Source organism: Ostrea edulis, chromosome 7 (genome assembly GCF_947568905.1).
Source record: "Ostrea edulis chromosome 7, xbOstEdul1.1, whole genome shotgun sequence".
NCBI classification, from domain to species: Eukaryota; Metazoa; Mollusca; class Bivalvia; order Ostreida; family Ostreidae; genus Ostrea; species Ostrea edulis.
Genome location: NC_079170.1, coordinates 45,750,412 through 45,768,380, shown reverse-complemented (window position 1 = coordinate 45,768,380; position 17,969 = coordinate 45,750,412). Strand labels below are relative to the sequence as shown.

At 36.1% G+C, this 17,969-nt stretch overlaps 1 protein-coding gene across 1 annotated transcript; it reads right to left on the bottom strand.

The window, feature by feature from the left end:
- Positions 1–751: 751 nt before the first annotated feature.
- On the bottom strand, positions 752–12,651 carry LOC125654673 (protein toll-like). The gene is made up of 2 exons (XM_048884679.2): positions 12,527–12,651; positions 752–4,254 (listed from the first exon to the last, which is right to left on the bottom strand). Exon 2 carries the CDS (start codon positions 4,245–4,247, stop codon positions 1,797–1,799), a length of 2,451 nt encoding a protein of 816 aa, XP_048740636.2. The 5' UTR covers positions 4,248–4,254; positions 12,527–12,651; the 3' UTR covers positions 752–1,796.
- Between the last annotated feature and the right edge of the window lie 5,318 nt (positions 12,652–17,969).

Below are 17,969 nucleotides of genomic sequence, written 5' to 3'. Positions count from 1 at the left end.
TTTATCAAATGAATGAAGACCTGAATTCAATCCGTACCATTTTCAAAGGAAACACTCAGCTGGAAAAATTTATTCGTATTTTGCATTGCAAAGTTAAGTAATTGGGGAAAAAGAGCATGAAGTTTGGAATTTCATACGACTCCTCATCATCTTTAGAAATAAACCTGATAGAAAAAACAATTCAAATTCAGTAATTATAACATTTATCTGATTGCTGACTATCGGTAATTATAACTTTTATATCTTGTAGTAAATGGCATCCCGTGGGGATCCGGGTTAGAATAGGTTCTCAGTACCCCCTGATTGTCGTAAGAGGCGACTAAATGGGGCGGTCCTTCGGATTAGACCAAAACAAAACGAGGTCCCGTGTCGCAGCAGGTGTGGCACGATAAAAATCCCTCCCTGCTCAATGGCCATAATCGCCGAGCATAGGCCTAAATTTTGCAGCCCTTCATCGGCAGTGAGTGAAATATTCTCGAGAGGGACGTAAAACAATATTCAATCAATCATGTAGTAAATGGCTACGAGTAGCTAACTTTTCCTACTTTTAGTATCTGATTACTGGCAACTGGCTATTAGTATCTATAACATTTCCTAGTTTAAGTAGCTGGCTACTAGTAGCCAACTTTTCTCTTTTTAAGTAGCCAATTAGTAGCTAACTTAACTTGTAATGTTCAGATTCACCATACCTGTTCAGTACATCTTTCCCCGAAGATTAACTCATGTGAAAGAAGAATTATTATAAAGTACATAATTTCAATCTACATTTTATTTCAGAATATTTTGACAAATCATTGAGACGGCCGGTATTTATCTCTAAAAAAAAAACACAACAAAAAACATACGTTCACGTACTGTTACAGAGTCCCACAATATTAAAAACACAAAGTAGTGTTACATTTACAGAGTCCTACAATTTTACAAACACATTGCATGTGATACAAGTCCATACACTTTAACATTCGATCCAATAAATAATATACTATCATTCCAGAAACAGTGTGACTTTTCGTGTGGAGAACCGTGTGAAAATCCCACGCGTGAATTGTCATGCCACTCACTGATTGGTTATCTAATGTCAACGAAACTGAGTTTCGATGATCATGTTTTGTCATTCTGTCAATCTGATTGGTCACCGAGAATATAAGTAAAACCTGTTTCATTGAAATATATGAGAAGCTTCGCCCAAATTCCTGCAAGCTCGATCAAACAAAGTGAAAGAGTGTTTTTGGAACGCTAGTATTTACAATGTACATATATTGACTCAAACATTCAAACAGTACACACACTACAATATAATTAACATAAACCTGGGCAAATCTGAGTGACAATCTTCCCAGTATATTTCTGTACACTACTCCTGACAAATGACATGTATATGCATAAAAATATTTCACTCAATATTAATCCGATTTATTAACTTATACAAAAAAAAAAAAAACCAAAAAAAAAAAACCGCATACACAACGTCATATACAATGTATATATAGCGGGGGTAATGATGAATAACAAGTTGGGAAGATCTAGTGATTTTATTCTGGCATCTAACGCTATAGACCTTGTTGATTCTGCAAAACAACAGGGGATGCTGACTCCTCCTAGGCACCTGATCCCACCTCTGGTGTGTCCAAGGGTCCGTGTTTGCCCAGCTATCTATTTTGTATTGTTTGTAGGAGTTATGATATTGATCACTGTTCGTTATCTTCACCTAGCATTAAAGGAAATTACATATACCAAATATTTGCTCAAACAATTACCAGACTGAGCATTATTGCCCGTGTGTCACAGCGTATGTACTAAGTGTTAAATGGGTGTATTTTTGCAAACTTCAAAACTGGAGGTAGTTTGAATTTTAGATGTGGAGTATCACAGCGAGGAAAGTCAAAAGCACACGGAGGCACGTTGCTAAATGGATCCAATTCAATGCTCTGAGGTTTGAATTTCTGCTTTGGTGTATCACAACGTCGACAATCAGGAAGATACAGATTTCCAAGTGGAAGGAAGTTCCTCATCGGAGGATACGCCATGTTCATTTTTGTATCGCGTATTCGCTCGAGTTTTAGTCGTTCCAATATTTCGTCAAATATTCTTCGTTTTCTATTCGAGAAATCAACAGTTAATCCTAATCTGAAGAATGCTCGAATTTGTGGGTGACTGATGTTTCTCATACGCACTTGGTCGTAATTGACGACCGCTATGTTTCTGAGTTTCTGTGATTTGAAGATATGCCATGAATGACGCCATTCTTGAAGGCACCAGATTGACACATCTTCTGTGTGAAGGAAATCCTCATCCACTAAAAACAAAAACTTTTTAGACTCTTGTAAGTATTCCGAGATGGCTTCTGATTTGACGTCACCTGGTGGAATATCCCTGCAAGCTAGACAAACAGAGTAACCTGCTGCATTCAGTTCCGGTTCTAGCTTGGTAAAGACCCAAGAAAACAGATCTCTGTTGTTTTCGTTGAAGGATACATAAATATCGAATTTTAAGTATTCATTTCCGGATATTCTGTCTTTGTTTTCTCTTCTTGTTAAGAGATAAATTTCATATCTATAGTGATACACCACCAATGCTATTGTTCCTATCAAAAGCGAAGAAATCCCAAAAACAACGGCTACTACAATGGCTGTCCAATTTATGTCTGAACAATTTAGATTGTCTTTTGTCCACATTGTTGATGGCAGTTTCTTACCTTCATCTGTGAAACAATAAATGTTATTGTTACCAGGACAATTTGATGATTTCGGACTGTGAACCCATGCCGCAATCCACCGAATGTCGCAATCACAATTCAAATACAAATCACCGAAAGACACTTGACAAGGATCAAGAGACTCTAAAGTTTTCGGAATGTCTCGGAGCATTTTAGTGTTCCTTATGGAAAGATTTTGTATATCTCTAGAATCAGAAAAGGATTTTTTATCAATTTTGTTCAATTTACTATTGTCATCAATGTTGAGAGCTACAGTAACGTTGAGATAATCTCTGGTATTGAATTCGGTAATGCTGTTTATACTGAAATCCAAATCTAAAAATTCGTCGTCTTGAACGAAGGGAAGAGTCTTCGGCAATGCTTTCTGCTGAGTGTCTGAGCAGTTAACAACCAAACGATTTTGCGAAGGCTGACGGAAGCAGCGGCAATGTCTGGGGCACCTCTCCCATTTAATTTCACAAATAAACTTATCCAATTGATTGTCCATTACTAAATCGAAAACAGATTGTCCCTGAAGAGATGGGGGATTAGCACAGGTAATATTGTAATAATTTCTCCAGATTTTCCTAATGGCCTCCTCGGTCATCGCTAGGAAAGGCTGCATTTTGCAATCACATGAAAAATTAGCATTTCTAAAATCAAATCCAAAAGAAAACACTTTTCCGAGATAAGTGAGATCTTCAACTCCCAATTCTTCGAAATTAGGAAATGAATCGAAAATGTTGTTCGACAAATCCACAAATCCACCATCTCCATAATCCTTTGATATATCTATTATCCAATCAACAACATTGACGATCTCCTTGATGATATTATTTGAAAAATCTGCAACACAGAACGGGTTTTCAATTACAACATTGGTGATGTCAACAGATTCTAAAGAATTATTTTGGAAGAGGATGTGAAGCATTCCTATGGATGGATCGGATATTGTGTAAGGTTCAATCAGCACCAAAAGATTATTGGACAAATCTAACACCCTGAGTTCAGTCATCCCATGGAGAGTATCGTTTCTGAGTACTGTAATCAAATTGTTTTTCAGAATCAATGTGTCTAGTCTTAATAAACAATTGATGTTTTTCAAAACAGATATCCAGTTCCAGCTGAAATCTATTTCCACCAGATTCTGGAAATCGCATATGTTGTCAGGGATTTTAGAGAGAAACCCGTGAGTGTGAAACAACTTTGAAATATTCAAGTTTGTATTGGTGTCGCTGTAAGCTGCAAGCCCATCCCCTCTCCGGTCAATGTACTCTATATCCACACCGCGATACGGCCACTGCGTAGAACATTTCCAGATCGGCTGGGATCTACAGTTACAGCATGACCGTTGATCATCCTCTATCAGATTGTCCGTTATACAGTGATCAGGACACATGAGTTTCGATCTATTGTGTTTCCCTTGCTGCCAAGGAAAGCAGCCATATCGGCACGGGTCTTGCCAAAGTGCAGTAGATACTCTCAGAGCGAAGAAAACTGACACGATCACTGACCAGAAAAGGTGATGTTTTCCCATCCTCACAAAGTCCATCTGTCACCTGTAAAACGAAATATGGGGTTATATTTATACTTGCGTTAGCCATAAAAATATCCCTCTTTAGCATGTCACCCGATATTTGATTTTATTGGTGTCATATATGCAAGTATCGCCCTTGGAATTGAATTTTAACAAATCATAAATCTGTCAATTCACAAACGTGTATTTATAAGATTGATGTGTGCACCGGATAATCCAACCCGTCGAAGGCAGAGATGACTTGATTTAGATAGATCAAAGATGTTATAAGAATGAGTCATATAACTTTATGTACGTTTACAAAGCACTTATATCTTAATAACAGAACCAGTGTGTCTGCTAATATGTAACTGCCTTTTTTCTTTTGGTGTTTCCTTTTTCCATGTCTTATACTGGGATTCGATACGAGGATTTTCATCTTTCGCTGGGACTATAGAGTGCAAACGAAGATTCTGCTCCAAAGGGGCTAAACTACATACGCCTTTTTTTTTTTTTTTAAAAATCAGTCAGTTGGAAAAGCCTGTATGAGTTATGTATATCCAAAACTGAAACATGTGTGCTACCTAAACAGGGTCGCCGTGAGGATTCAGGATAGAATAGGTCCTCAGTACCCCTTGCTGCATGCTTGTCGTAAGAGGCGATCACATGGGGTGGGCCTTCGGATGAGACCGCAAAAACCAAGGCCCCGTGTCACTGCAGTTGTGGCACGCTAAATATTTCTCTCTGCTCAAAGGCCATAAGCGCCGAGTATAAGCCTAAATTTTGCAACCCTTCACCGGCAATGGTGATGTCTCCATATTTAAGTGAAAAAATGTCGAAGGGAACGTTAAATAATATACAACTAAAACAACCTAAACATGTAATTACATCCCTATAAGGGCATGGGAGTTGGTGTACATAATACGCGGAATGTACAATGACAGTGTAAACTTAAATAATGAATATACAATAGTGCATCATGCGGTAACCTAGTGGTTAAAATGAACTCTTCACAACCAGAGGTCTTAGGGTTCGATTCTAGATTCCAATACAGCGTCCAACTGAAGGCATTTAACAGAGGTAGTAATTCTCCCTTCGTCAATCGCACGACATTAGAAATAGAAGTCGCTGGTCTTTTGTAAATGACATTAAAACGGAGCGGTAGGTGTATGCGTTTGCATGATGGAAAACCGTTACGTCTGTGGCACTAAGCGCCATACACAGACCAAAATTTTTAGCATTTCGTCTATAAACGTCTTTACATGTATATGAGTGAGAAGTTTTTGAATGGGACGTGAAACAATTTACAAAAATGTAATTGCATATACATCAAGTTACATGTATATCATGAAGTAAAGAGTATATATACAACGAAATACTAATATTAACAAATCGAGGAGAGATTTTACCAAATTGTATCATGGACAAGGGAAAACTTTGAATGTCCGAACGAAAGCCAACTGCCCATGTACATGTACTTTACAGTTCTATTGGCTGTTTTATCATTTGCTGTTGTATTTACATCCTATTTGATACATCGTTTTAAGTATGATATATATCTTACAATATGCCGTATAACACAGAAGAAAGAGATCCATGTTTATTGTAACGATGGGGTCTTATCATTTATATCGAATTATGTAGTCCACTCTCATATAACTTGCCTTTAGATGAATGGTGTAGTTTGAAATCAAATTTCAAGACAAATGTATGTATTTTATAATTTTGCTAAAATGTTCAAATTTGTATCTATCAAATCGTAATGCAAAAATGTAAAACTATTACTATACATTTTATGAAATTTTTAAGACTGTGGGAAACTATTTATCCTTATAACCATTAAAGTCATAAAACTTTTTTCCCATGTGCTTTTAGATTGCACTCTTCCTCCTTTTTATTCAAGAGTCACGATTTAAAGTCAGTCAGTTACTTTGAACATGGTCGACTTTTATTTTGAATGGCAACCCTACATGGCTACGTAAACAGGCTATTGAAGCTATGAGCTGGGGCTTTGATGGATATGCGAGATATGATATAAATTTTTTAAAATAATTTATTTGCATTGAAAGTTCTAGGAGACAATCTAAAGAGACCTGAATACTGCACATAAAAAGTTTTGCTTTTTTAAAATGGCCCAATATCAGTCCTGATAGTTACATATACAGGATACTGAACATAATGTAATAAAAACGTGCAATTTTCATTGCGTTTATTGTTTGAAGGCTTGCTGATAAAAAAAATATATAAAGAAATACATGTAGTCTTTTAGTAGGCAAAAAGACACGATTTCGTACCTATTCCATAATGAAAGTTTGCCTTTACGCGTGTACATTGGCATTTAAAAAGTTATATAAAATTTATGTAATAAAAAACTCCAAAATTAACAATTGACGGAGGATAAATATTTTTTTCGAAGTGTCTTAAATTGATAGTTTCTTCCTAAAAATCGATAATAATAAAAATAATGATGATAAAATTTATATAGCGCCTTATGTAAAACAAATTACTAGTACTCTAAGGCGGTTTATAAGGGTAAGAAGAGGAATAAAACAATAAATCACAATTGTATGACATAAGATCTTATACTGTAAAATTATTAAGATTAAACACTATAATTAAGATCAACAAAACTAAAGGTGTTTTTCTTGTCATTTTTATGTCAAACACTATGCAAAGTATTAGAAATCAACGGAATAAAACTTTAAGAAAATAAAGAAATTTGCATCAAAACGGTCATTGACAAAACCTTGTACTGTGTAAGAAGCTTAAAAGTCAAGGAAAGCAATTTTTCAAAATGTGGGCCGGTTTTTTTTTTTAAAAAATAGAATAAAATTAACGTTAATGTTTTTCTCGGCAGATCCATTTTCATGCAATAATACCAGGGTAGCTGTTACTTTGAGAACACGTAATTTATGTCAGATTTTGACAATTTGATTAGAGAAAATTATTTTGATTGGATAAGTTTTCGACAAATGGTATTCCAACTGAATGTTCATTGTAAACGTGGTCTTATTTTAGATTTGTCATGTAAGTTTTTTTTTTTAAATGGGGGGAACCCGATATCATCAATACAACAATCCTGATAACATTCACAATCTTAAATCATGGAAAATCATTCTGTTCTCCGGTTTGTTTGATCGACGTAAATTGTCTAAGTTCCAGTTGTATTTTGAATTCACTGTTTATTTGCCAGATCTGTATATTTAAATGTATAAATATAATACATGTATATATAAGCACTAAAATCACCAACGACACAAAAGCACTTTAAAAAATGATCAACGACACGAACAATACTGTAGAAAAAAGAAGAAACTAAACTAAACAGGGTGTTGACATATTGAAAATCGTCACGTTTTTAAAGACATTTATTAAAGAACGTCTATTCTCAACGAGAGTCAGGGCTGGACTAGACAGACTAAGCTGGTGCGCGAAGTAAAAAACACACCAAAGAACGGGTTAACAAATTAGTATAATAAATGGATTATTACATTAACTGGTTCCAATGAGGGGTTATTATTTTTAGAAAATCGTACCTGGAGGTGTAAAGCTCAATTACTAGTCTAGAACTGTAGTGGAAATAAATAAATAAATACTGAAAATGAAAAGAAAAGAATTAAAGAATGATTGAAAGAAAGAAAAACACAAACAGAACTACACGGAGTAAATTACATAAGTAAAGGTCGTATTCATTCTGGCGAGGTCATTTCAAGAGTTTCTTCATGCCATGGGGGGGGGGGGGGGGTCCGGAATGCCTTCAGTCTATGCATCCAGAATTTTTCCTTGCTCTTTTCCGCATCAGTCCAGTGAATGTTGTGGTAAATACCTACTACTGTCATATCTTCCCATCTGTGTCCTGTGAGATTAAAATGTTCGGCAATGGGTTCTTTGACTTGTTTAGTTTTAATGGTAGACCGGTGGTTATTGATCTCCTTCTACGTAGGTCTTCAGTTTCTCCTACACTGAAAGCAGCCAGTTCTTTGAAGAACTCAGCCATTCTTTGGTTAGTATGAATAATAGGAATATGCTTCTTCAGAATTTTGTTAGGGTATTTCATAACAGAATGGTCCGTTGTAACGATGGGGCTCTGTCACCTACTAATTTTTATTTATATTGCAGTAGGTATTGTCTGTCCTGTTTTGACATCTCATTAATAGTTGTTTGCACTTTTGGGGCTTCATAGCCTCTCTTGCACAGCTTGATTTTCTAATGGGTGCTGTTCTTGATGAAGTGAGAGGCTGAATATGACCTAAGCTATCCAAGTACTCAGTGTAGTTCTGTTTGTTTTTTAACAGTTTACCTCTCCATTAAAAGATTAAAACTATATACATGCACATGTCGTGCCTATTGTAGTGCCATCACGATTCCGAGTCTTTGATGTAATTGATCTCATAAATCCTCTAAGGACTGGGTTGATGTGATGTTCTTTGGTAAGGCATTACAGCAGCGCGCGGATCTGGAACCAAAAGAGTGGCGGGATACATCTTTGCGGGTCCTCTGATGCCAGATATTGTGTCCACCACACGCTCTGGCATCTCCAGCGGTGTAAAATTAGGTACGGTATTGTAGAGGTCTACTGCGTTCTTCTGTATTTTCAAACACATTTTTTTAATTTTATCAATCTGCTTTTAGTACGTCGTACTAGGAGGGAATCCCACTTCAACCTGTCCAGCACTGCTGGTCCACTTCCTGGAGTATGGCTTCTGTAATCGCTGTGGGTGAATCTGGTAGCTCTCAAATGTACTGCCTCTAGGTACTTAATGTCGGTAGCATGGTAAGGATCCAACACCATAGATGCATATTCTAATCCTGGTCTTACCAATGTGAGGTAGGCATTAACTTCGACTTCCTGCCTGCATCTGTTGAGGCTTCGTCTAAAAAAGCCGAAGGTATTGTTGATATGCCTCAACCAGTGCAAATCCTCACTAATAATTACCCTAGATATTTACCATATGGTATTATTTCTAGATTGTGTCCATGGAGCTTGTAAATGGCTTGCTATGAATGACGTATGTCGGTTATTCTGATGACCGTGCATTTCTCTTGGGGGGAACGACATTTGCCATCTCTGTTCCCATCCCTCCAGTGAGGTGAGGTCCTCTTAGGGCGCAGTAGTATACTTCTGGTTCCGAATCTTGCCGTAGACTAGGCAGCCATCAGCAAATAGTCTTGCATCAGAATTGGTGGCCTGTGGAAGACCCTTAACATGTGCTAAAAATAGCAACGGGACGAGGACCGTTCCCTGGGGCACTCCTGACAGAACATCTAAAGCTTGGAATTTGTGACCCTCTGATAAAACTGATTTGAGTTCTGTCATGAAGGAAGTCCTCTATCCACTTTAATGTCGTTCCTCTAACTCCATTGTGGTTCATATTGAGGAGGAGGCGGTAGTGTGGGACTTTGTCGAATGCCTTTGAGAAATCCAGCATAATGTCTGTTTAGGACCCTTCAACCAGATTTTTTGCCAGTGATAAATTGTCTAGATGAGCTGTACCTCAGTGGATCTTCATCAGAAGCTCTGAACCCATCTTCATCATAGAGGATGGCATGTCTGTCGAAATGGTTCATAGGCAATGTGTTCAAGTATCGTACAAACAACCGGTGTTAGTGACACAGGTCTATAATTGGGCACTGGGTGTTTTCGCCCTTTTTAAAATATAAGCACGATATTTCTGCGCCAGTCATTTGGTTTTCTTCCACTGTCTAATGACATCTGATATAGTCGAATAAAGTAGAGGCAAATAGTTCCTGTTGCAGCTTTAAGAATGAAGGCAGGTATACAATCAGGTCCGATAGCTTTGGGAGGATTTAGGTTCCTTCTGAATAACTTCTCTACTCCCCTCTTGTGTACTATGATGGGATACACGGTGAGATAATTATGGGGACCGATGTCTGGTATATTGGACAGATCCTCTCTAGTATATCTTATATGCAGGTTGAAATTGGTTTTTTTTTTCAAATTTGAAGTTTTGGTCTCGCTGTCAATGTAAAGTAGACGGCTTTTTATGTAGGATTAAAACCTTTCCTTGAGGTCATTGCTTCCAGTCTGTTCCATATGGGATGTATGGGCAATCCTCATCTCTCTCTCTCTCTCTCTCTCTCTCTCTCTCTCTCTCTCTCTGAATCTGGGCTTTGGAGCGATTATGGCGAGTTTTATCTTCCCGCCTCCCTGCTTTGAGTGATTTATGTATGCCTTCTGTTTCCCTTTTCTCAACCGTCTGAGATAAGTATTCACCAGCATATGGTGTTTATATCTCTCAATTGATTCGATACGCAAGAGCATGTTCTGCGTATGGTCAGTTTTTAAATCGAGGCAAGCTACTGACAAACAAGTTGATGCTACAGGGGTTTCAACAGTCTCGATTGAACTCAGCATTTCGAAAATTCTACGGTCATTATAACGATCGAGTTCGTCAATACAACCTATCATTGGGTTAAATGCTGTCTGGCGTGTTTCATACCGATTGTTAGACCGTTCGTGGCAAACTGATTTTGACTACGGATAACTCTGTTTACATGATCAAAATATAGGGCTCACGGCGGGTGTGACTGGTCGACAGGAGATGCTTACTCCTCGTAGGCACCTGATCCCACCTCTAGTTTGTCCAGGGGTCCGTGTTTGTCCAACTATCTATTTTGTATTGCTTAAGGGATTTATGAGATTGATCACTGTTCGTTATATTCACCTTTCATAAGTATTCATCTATGGATGGGCGTGTACGACTTTAGTCCCCTAATTATTTCTTCTACAATCGACACTAGTAATTGAGCTTTCCACCTCCAGGTACGATTTTTTTTATATCACCCTTTCGTTGAAACTAGCTGATAACCCACTTATTCATACTAATTCGTTAATCTGTTCTTTGGTTTTATTTTTAAAACTTCATTCGCGCACTAACTTATTTTAGTCCAGCCTTGACTCTCGTGGAGAATAGGTCTACGTGTTTTAATTGTAATAACGTGACGATTTTCAATATATAGACACCCAGTATTCCAGTTCTTTGTAGTTTAGTTAAAGTGCTAGTTTGATTATCCGTATTTTATTACGTTTATATCTATATAGATAGCCGTCCTGAAGAAGGGACAGGTCGTTCATCAATTTGACAATTCAATAATGAAAAGGTGAAGATAACAAGCAGTAATTAATCTCATAACTCCTATAAGGAATAGAAAATTACGGATACCTGGACTTAAGAAGAGTAAGGATCCCCTGTCGACCGGTCACACCCGCTTTGAGCCTTATGTATCTTGATCAGATAATCCGTAGTCAAATTCAAAGTGTACAGAACGGCCTAACAATTGGTATGAAAACACACAGCATTGGCAAAATAGATCGTTATTCCGATCATATTATAGAATTTGCGAAATGCTGACTTTAAACGAGGCTGTTGAAACTCCCTTAATTTTTCGTGTCACTGGTCATTGTCAGTGTTTTATATAGATATATTCTACTCTTTGTTTGACAATCTAATTGTTCGTGTCGATCGTTGTTGATTTTAGTGCTTATATATACATGTTTATATACAGATATATAAAGCTTTGGCAAAAAAAAAAAAAAAAAAAAAACCCAGTGAATTCTAAATACAAGATTAGCTTAGACTACTTACGTCGACTCTCTTTTATCAAACACAGGAAGAACAGATTACTTTCTGTAATTCAAAATAAGTGAATATTATCCTGACTTTCGCTCGTAACTTTCCACTAAGGTGTATTAAATACTCCACCACTAGTGTAGCTATGCACCACGCATGATCATCCTACAATCTCAGCTCGATGTTTTTAAAATGATATTGAACAAATTTCGGGCAGATAAAGTAAATTAGTTTAAGCGCTGACACTTAACTGTGCATCACCGCGATTTATGGACCCAAACAAATCGTATATCTACATTTTGATCACCTTGTTCCATATAACTTTCTTTAAACTAGATAAGCGTGGATTTATCCGGGTGCCATATATACTAGCATATTGCGGCCGAGGTCCGTGTCTGGTATGGCGATTTCACAATACTAGTCACACATGAACCAAAGTTATACAATAGGCACGGAACATAAAGCCGTGATTATAAAGAAGAACTTTTAAGTTGACTCTCGATTAGAAGGAATCTTTTTCTGCATGACATGTTGTACGAGACAAAAATTATATAGGTGCTGCATACCGTCTTCAAGTCGATGTGTTAAGTTACAATACATGTTTTGTTTTAAGATATCACTAGTAAAATTAAATGGGTGTGCTAAAGAGTAGAAAGTTGAATGATATTTAATGTTTCGTGGGGTCAAAAAAGTTTATGATTACTGGATCAAAGAGATGCTTACCTATATGGTTGTGCAACAATTCGCTATGATCATCCGTGCAATATGGCATTCATTCATGAAAGTCCGCAGGGGATTCCCCCCGTGTTCCAACAGTGGTCCTTTCAGCAGCGCATTAAACATATTTGTGCTTTCTTTCCATACCATCAAATCGATTTGGCATTGCTAAATCATTTAACATATTATGCAACATGGATGATTTAAAGCCAAACATCTTTTATTTCATTCTTCTATTCTTCTATTACCACATTGTGTGTCATTACGTTTGAGAGCCGTGGTTTTGGACTCTTGACAACTATCATGAGATTTAAAGCGATTTAAGCCGGTCGTTTTGAAATTTTATTTTTCCAATTTTAATTTTTAGAATGCTTAACTAAGGTATTCTAGTGATCAGCAAAAATTAGAGTGTCAGTTTTCGAGGTACATGGGAGATGCAGAGCTCACATTACAAGGGTCGTGACATGTTTTTGTTTACATAGGTTAGATATACAAGTTAATGTTCGTTTAAAGCAGATTTTTCAATTTACAAGTTAATTCTGAACACAATTATATAGTTTCCAGTGTTTAGCAAACCTCATTTTCTTTTAAACATGCTATTTTCTATAAGGCAATCTAAATGTAAACAAAAACATGATACGAGCCTCGTTTTTATAACAAAGAATTGTGAGTGCTGTATCTCACGTTTAACTCTAAAACTAATATTAAAATTTTGGTTGACCATTATAAAAACTTTAGTTAAACATTATAAACAATAAAAATGGAAAAATAGATTTTGAATTTTTTAAAGCTTTTTAAAAATCGTATCCATGGCCCTTTAAACCCCAGGCAATTATATCGCTGTAGTAACGTAGATTGATTATGTATGAATATAGAGTAGAATTATAAACTATTTGGTTAATTGTTTTTAACTCATTTCTATACCTTTACTCTTTAATAGATATAATTGTCTGTGCTTTAAACAGATTATATGAAGCATGATAAAACAGCAACAGTTATACTGTAATTTAGTATCCGCTGTCTCTACAAGTTCAGAATGTTTTATCCATTAATACAAATCATAGAATGCTGTAAACCAAATTTTGTTCGCGGTGACTTCATACTATGGCATGTCAAACGTTGCAATATTTGATCTTTTCCATTTATATTGTATAATTTTCCATTTGTATTCTATATTTTCCATTTGCATTGTATAATTTTTCATTTGCATTGTATAATTTCCATTTGTATTGTATAATTTTCCATTTGTATTCTATATTTCCCATTTGTATTATACAATTTTTTCGTTTGCATTGTATAATTTCCATTTGCATTGCAAAATCTTTCATTTGTATCACATCCGAGGGATTGTTTATTTTGATTTGTTACGAAGGATTTCATTAGTTTAGGTCCCACTTATATTTAGCCGTCACCAGCTGTAGGGGACGTACCACAGACACCTGAAGTATGGATATTACTACCCCCCCCCCCTTTTTTCATAATTTTTTTGGTGGCAATAATTTCTCTGAAATGTATGAAGTCCCAGTCTATCTCATCCCTCTATCGATTCATGTAATCGTTTCACGCTTTTTGTAAGCTTTAGAGATTGGCCTTCTACCGGTATAATAAAATACAGTGTAATACAAATGGAAAATTATACAATACAAATGGAAAAGATCAAATATTGCAACGTTTGACATGTCATAGGCTTCATCGCAATTTACCATTGTTAAACTGCTTCGCAGCGAATTCTTGATGCAATCGAGATACTCTTTAAACGTATATTCGCGGTAACAAGGTTCTCGCGTACATCGCAAAATATTCTCACACAGGAATAAGAGTTGGTTTGCAATACAAAAATAACATACATATGTTTCATGGTGAGTAGGAAAATAACACTAGTTCTATGAGACAATTCATTTCGAATTTATACAGAGCGATCGTAGGTGAGCGGATCAAAGGATTTAATTTTGATTAGATTGATGTTTCGTAGTAAGTAGGGAGGTATTCAACACGAACACACAGTCCATACATTAGATCTCCACTACTCCGAGACATCACTATAATACACAGTCCATACATTAGATCTCCACTACTCCGAGACATCACTATAATACACAGTCCATACATTAGATCTCCACTACTCCGAGACAACACTAACACACAGTCCATACATTAGATCTCCACTACTCCGAGACAACACTATAATACACAGTCCATACATTAGATCTCCACTACTCCGACACAACACTAACACACAGTCCATACATTAGATCTCCACTACTCCGACACATCACTAACACACAGTCCATACATTAGATCTCCACTACTCCGAGACATGCACCTCTTCCATGAACAAGTGCTTTTAAAAACAATTGCACACAAACAAAAAATGTCGATATCTACCTGATAGAATTTTTTTAAATGTTTTATTTTTGTATTTTCAACACATTTATACATACAAACTGTAATCTACACTCGCTCATTCACACTTGCAATTACTCTGTGCACCTTCTGTATCAACAATAACAATGAATTATATCTATAATATATATAATATATACATACATACACACACACATATAAATATATACATGCATACACAAATAAACATACATATATACACATACATTCAAAGATAAAGATAATTATTTTATTTTTCATATAAAAATGTATTAAGATTTTCAATAAACTACTTGTCCATTATATTATCATACAATGCCCATTTACCAAGCATTTTGGATTTGCTATGAAATACATTTTGACAATATTTTTCTAAATTTCTATAGTATTTAAACAAAATTGCATCTGACAATTTGGGTTTTGAGCCCTGTGATCTGGAGTAATAAATGTGCTTTTTTGCTAACAAAAGAAGAAAATTTTCCAAACAACTTCCATCAATATTGCCTAGTAACACACTTCTTTTTGTGATTTTATAATCTTTTTCAAATGCATTGTACCATTTCACAAAATCTCTCCAGAAGGCAGATACACACACAGTCATAAAAAATATGAGTGACTGTTTCTCTTTCGCTTTTGCAAAATGAACACAAGTCATTATCTACAAGTTTAAGTTTGTGAAGGAAAGAGTTTGTAGCTATATAACACATAAGAATACGGTATTGAAGATAAATTAATTTTGTTTCTTTTGTGCATAATGATGCATTCATATAATAAAATTCCCAACATTTTTCTGAAATAGTTTCACTGAGATAAGTTTCCCACTTCTCTCTTTTGAGTTGTGGGGCTGGGGCTATGAACTCCTTTTCCTTCAAAACTTGATATAAAAATTTAACATTAAAACTAGAGTTCATTTTCTGTACAATTCACTGATTTGGACTCGACAATTCATTATGTATTTTGTTTTTAAAATCAGCAATTTGTCTTAATTTTTTGGGGGTACTTTTGAAATAAGACAATCATAGCTCAAAAAGTTCTTTGTACCAACCACATCTTTTACATCAGTAAAGCATTTGAATGTTCCATTCTGCAAAACTAAGTCATTCAATGTCTTAATGCCTCTGTCAACCAAATTTGTATTAAAATTCCATTTTTTAACATCAACAAAGTTTCTTATATCTAAATTCAAATAATCTGTAACAGAAAGAGAGCTTTCTTTAACTCTTGGTAGAGCTTTAAACACATCTTTCCAAAACACACTGTCAGTATGATTTACAAATTCATTAAGTTTTTCTTTGGATAGGTGAAAAATGAAATCCACATTTCTAAGATTTAAAATACTAACACATTTCTACCTCGTATCCCCAAATAAAAATATTTTATTCAACTCTTCCAGTACTTTTTAGGTGGGTCAGGCAATGCTGAAAATAAGTGTATGAGCTTTGGGCGTGCTAAAGTTTTGATAATTGTGATTTTACCTATTGGAGATAAATCCCGTTTAGTCCACAAACCTAGCAATTTTTTAATGGCATTGATTTTAGATTGATAATTACATAAAGATATCTTCCAGATTGTTTGTAAATACTGTTCTGATGAGCTTAAAATTCCTATTTCCCCATTTTATTTTCAGATCATTACACAAAGTTTCCGCCGAACCCGACTTACTCACCGGCAGTGGTGACGTCTCCATGTGAGTGAAACATTCTCAAGCGGGACGTTAAACAATATGCATAACTCCTATAATCAAGGAATACAAAACGAAGAATTGGGCAAACACAGACCCCTGGACATGCCTAGAAAGAGTAAGCATCCCTTGTGGGCCGGTCACACCCGCTGTGAGCCCTATGTCTTGATCAGGTAAACTGAGTAATCCGTAGTCAAAATCAGTGTGCCAAGAATGCCCTAACAACCGGTATGAATAACATCAGACAGCATTTATTTGGGCTAATGACTACCTTCACATCCATGACATACAGTTTTAAACATCCTCTCGTAAGCTGTTACATTGGTCATTCTTTCTTTCAAGAGGATTTATAAAGTCTAATATTTGGGTTTTAAACTTTGGTTTAGACGAATCTAATATGGGATGAGGCATATCAAGTGAGTGAACTTGGTCAGAGCAAGGACGAAACCATCCTCTAAATGTCTTCTCACAAAAATGATTGATAGACTTTCGTTTTCGGGAGGGAAAAGATAAACCCAAACGATCTTTGATATCGTCGAAAATGTTTCCTTCCCTATTTGAAAAATCTATAGCTAGCCCCACTTTCAGAAACGCTTTAATCTGATCTTGCGAGACATCTCCGCTTCGCAAATGGTCGTAATTCACAACGGCAAGTCCGCGTAGGCTGTCTCCACGACATATTTGCCAAGCATGTCTCCATTCTTGAAGACGCAACATCGTTTCCTCCTCATAAAACAGTTCATGGTCGATCACAAATAGAAATCTTTGGCATTGATGTAAATTTTCCGAAATGGCTTCCACCATTGGCATTCCTATTGGGAGGTCCCTACACGGAAGAAAAACGCTATATCCGGAGAGGTTGAAATCGACTTCAAGGACATCCCGGATCCAAGATGTTAAAGCTCTATTGTTATCGTTGAAAGAAATGTACACATCGTATTTAAAATTGCTTTTGTGGATCTCTTTCTTCCGTGTTATACGGCGTATTGTAAGATATATTTCATACTTAAAACGATATATCAAATAGGATGTAAATCCAACAGCAAATGATAAAACAGCCAATAGAACTGCAAAGTACATGTACATGGTAAGTTGGCTTTCGTTCGGACATTCCAAGTTTTCCCTTGTCCATGATGCAATTGGTAAAATCTCTCCTCCACTTGTTTTGCAGGAAATGTTATTCTGGCCTTCACATATTGAGGATTTCGGACCATTCGCCCACTCTGCAATCCACAGTATATCGCAGTGGCAATGCAGTATTAACGTGCCAAGGGATATTTGACATGGGTCAAGTCTTTGCAATGATTTTGGTAAATTTGATATACCATTATTGTCGTTAAGGGTCAACAACGTCATTTTTTCAGCATCTTTAAACGCATTGAACTT

Coding starts and splice junctions, on each gene's coding strand:
- LOC125654673 (XM_048884679.2), bottom strand. CDS start 4,247: ATGGACTTTGTGAGGATGGGAAAACATCACCTTTTCTGGTCAGTGATC.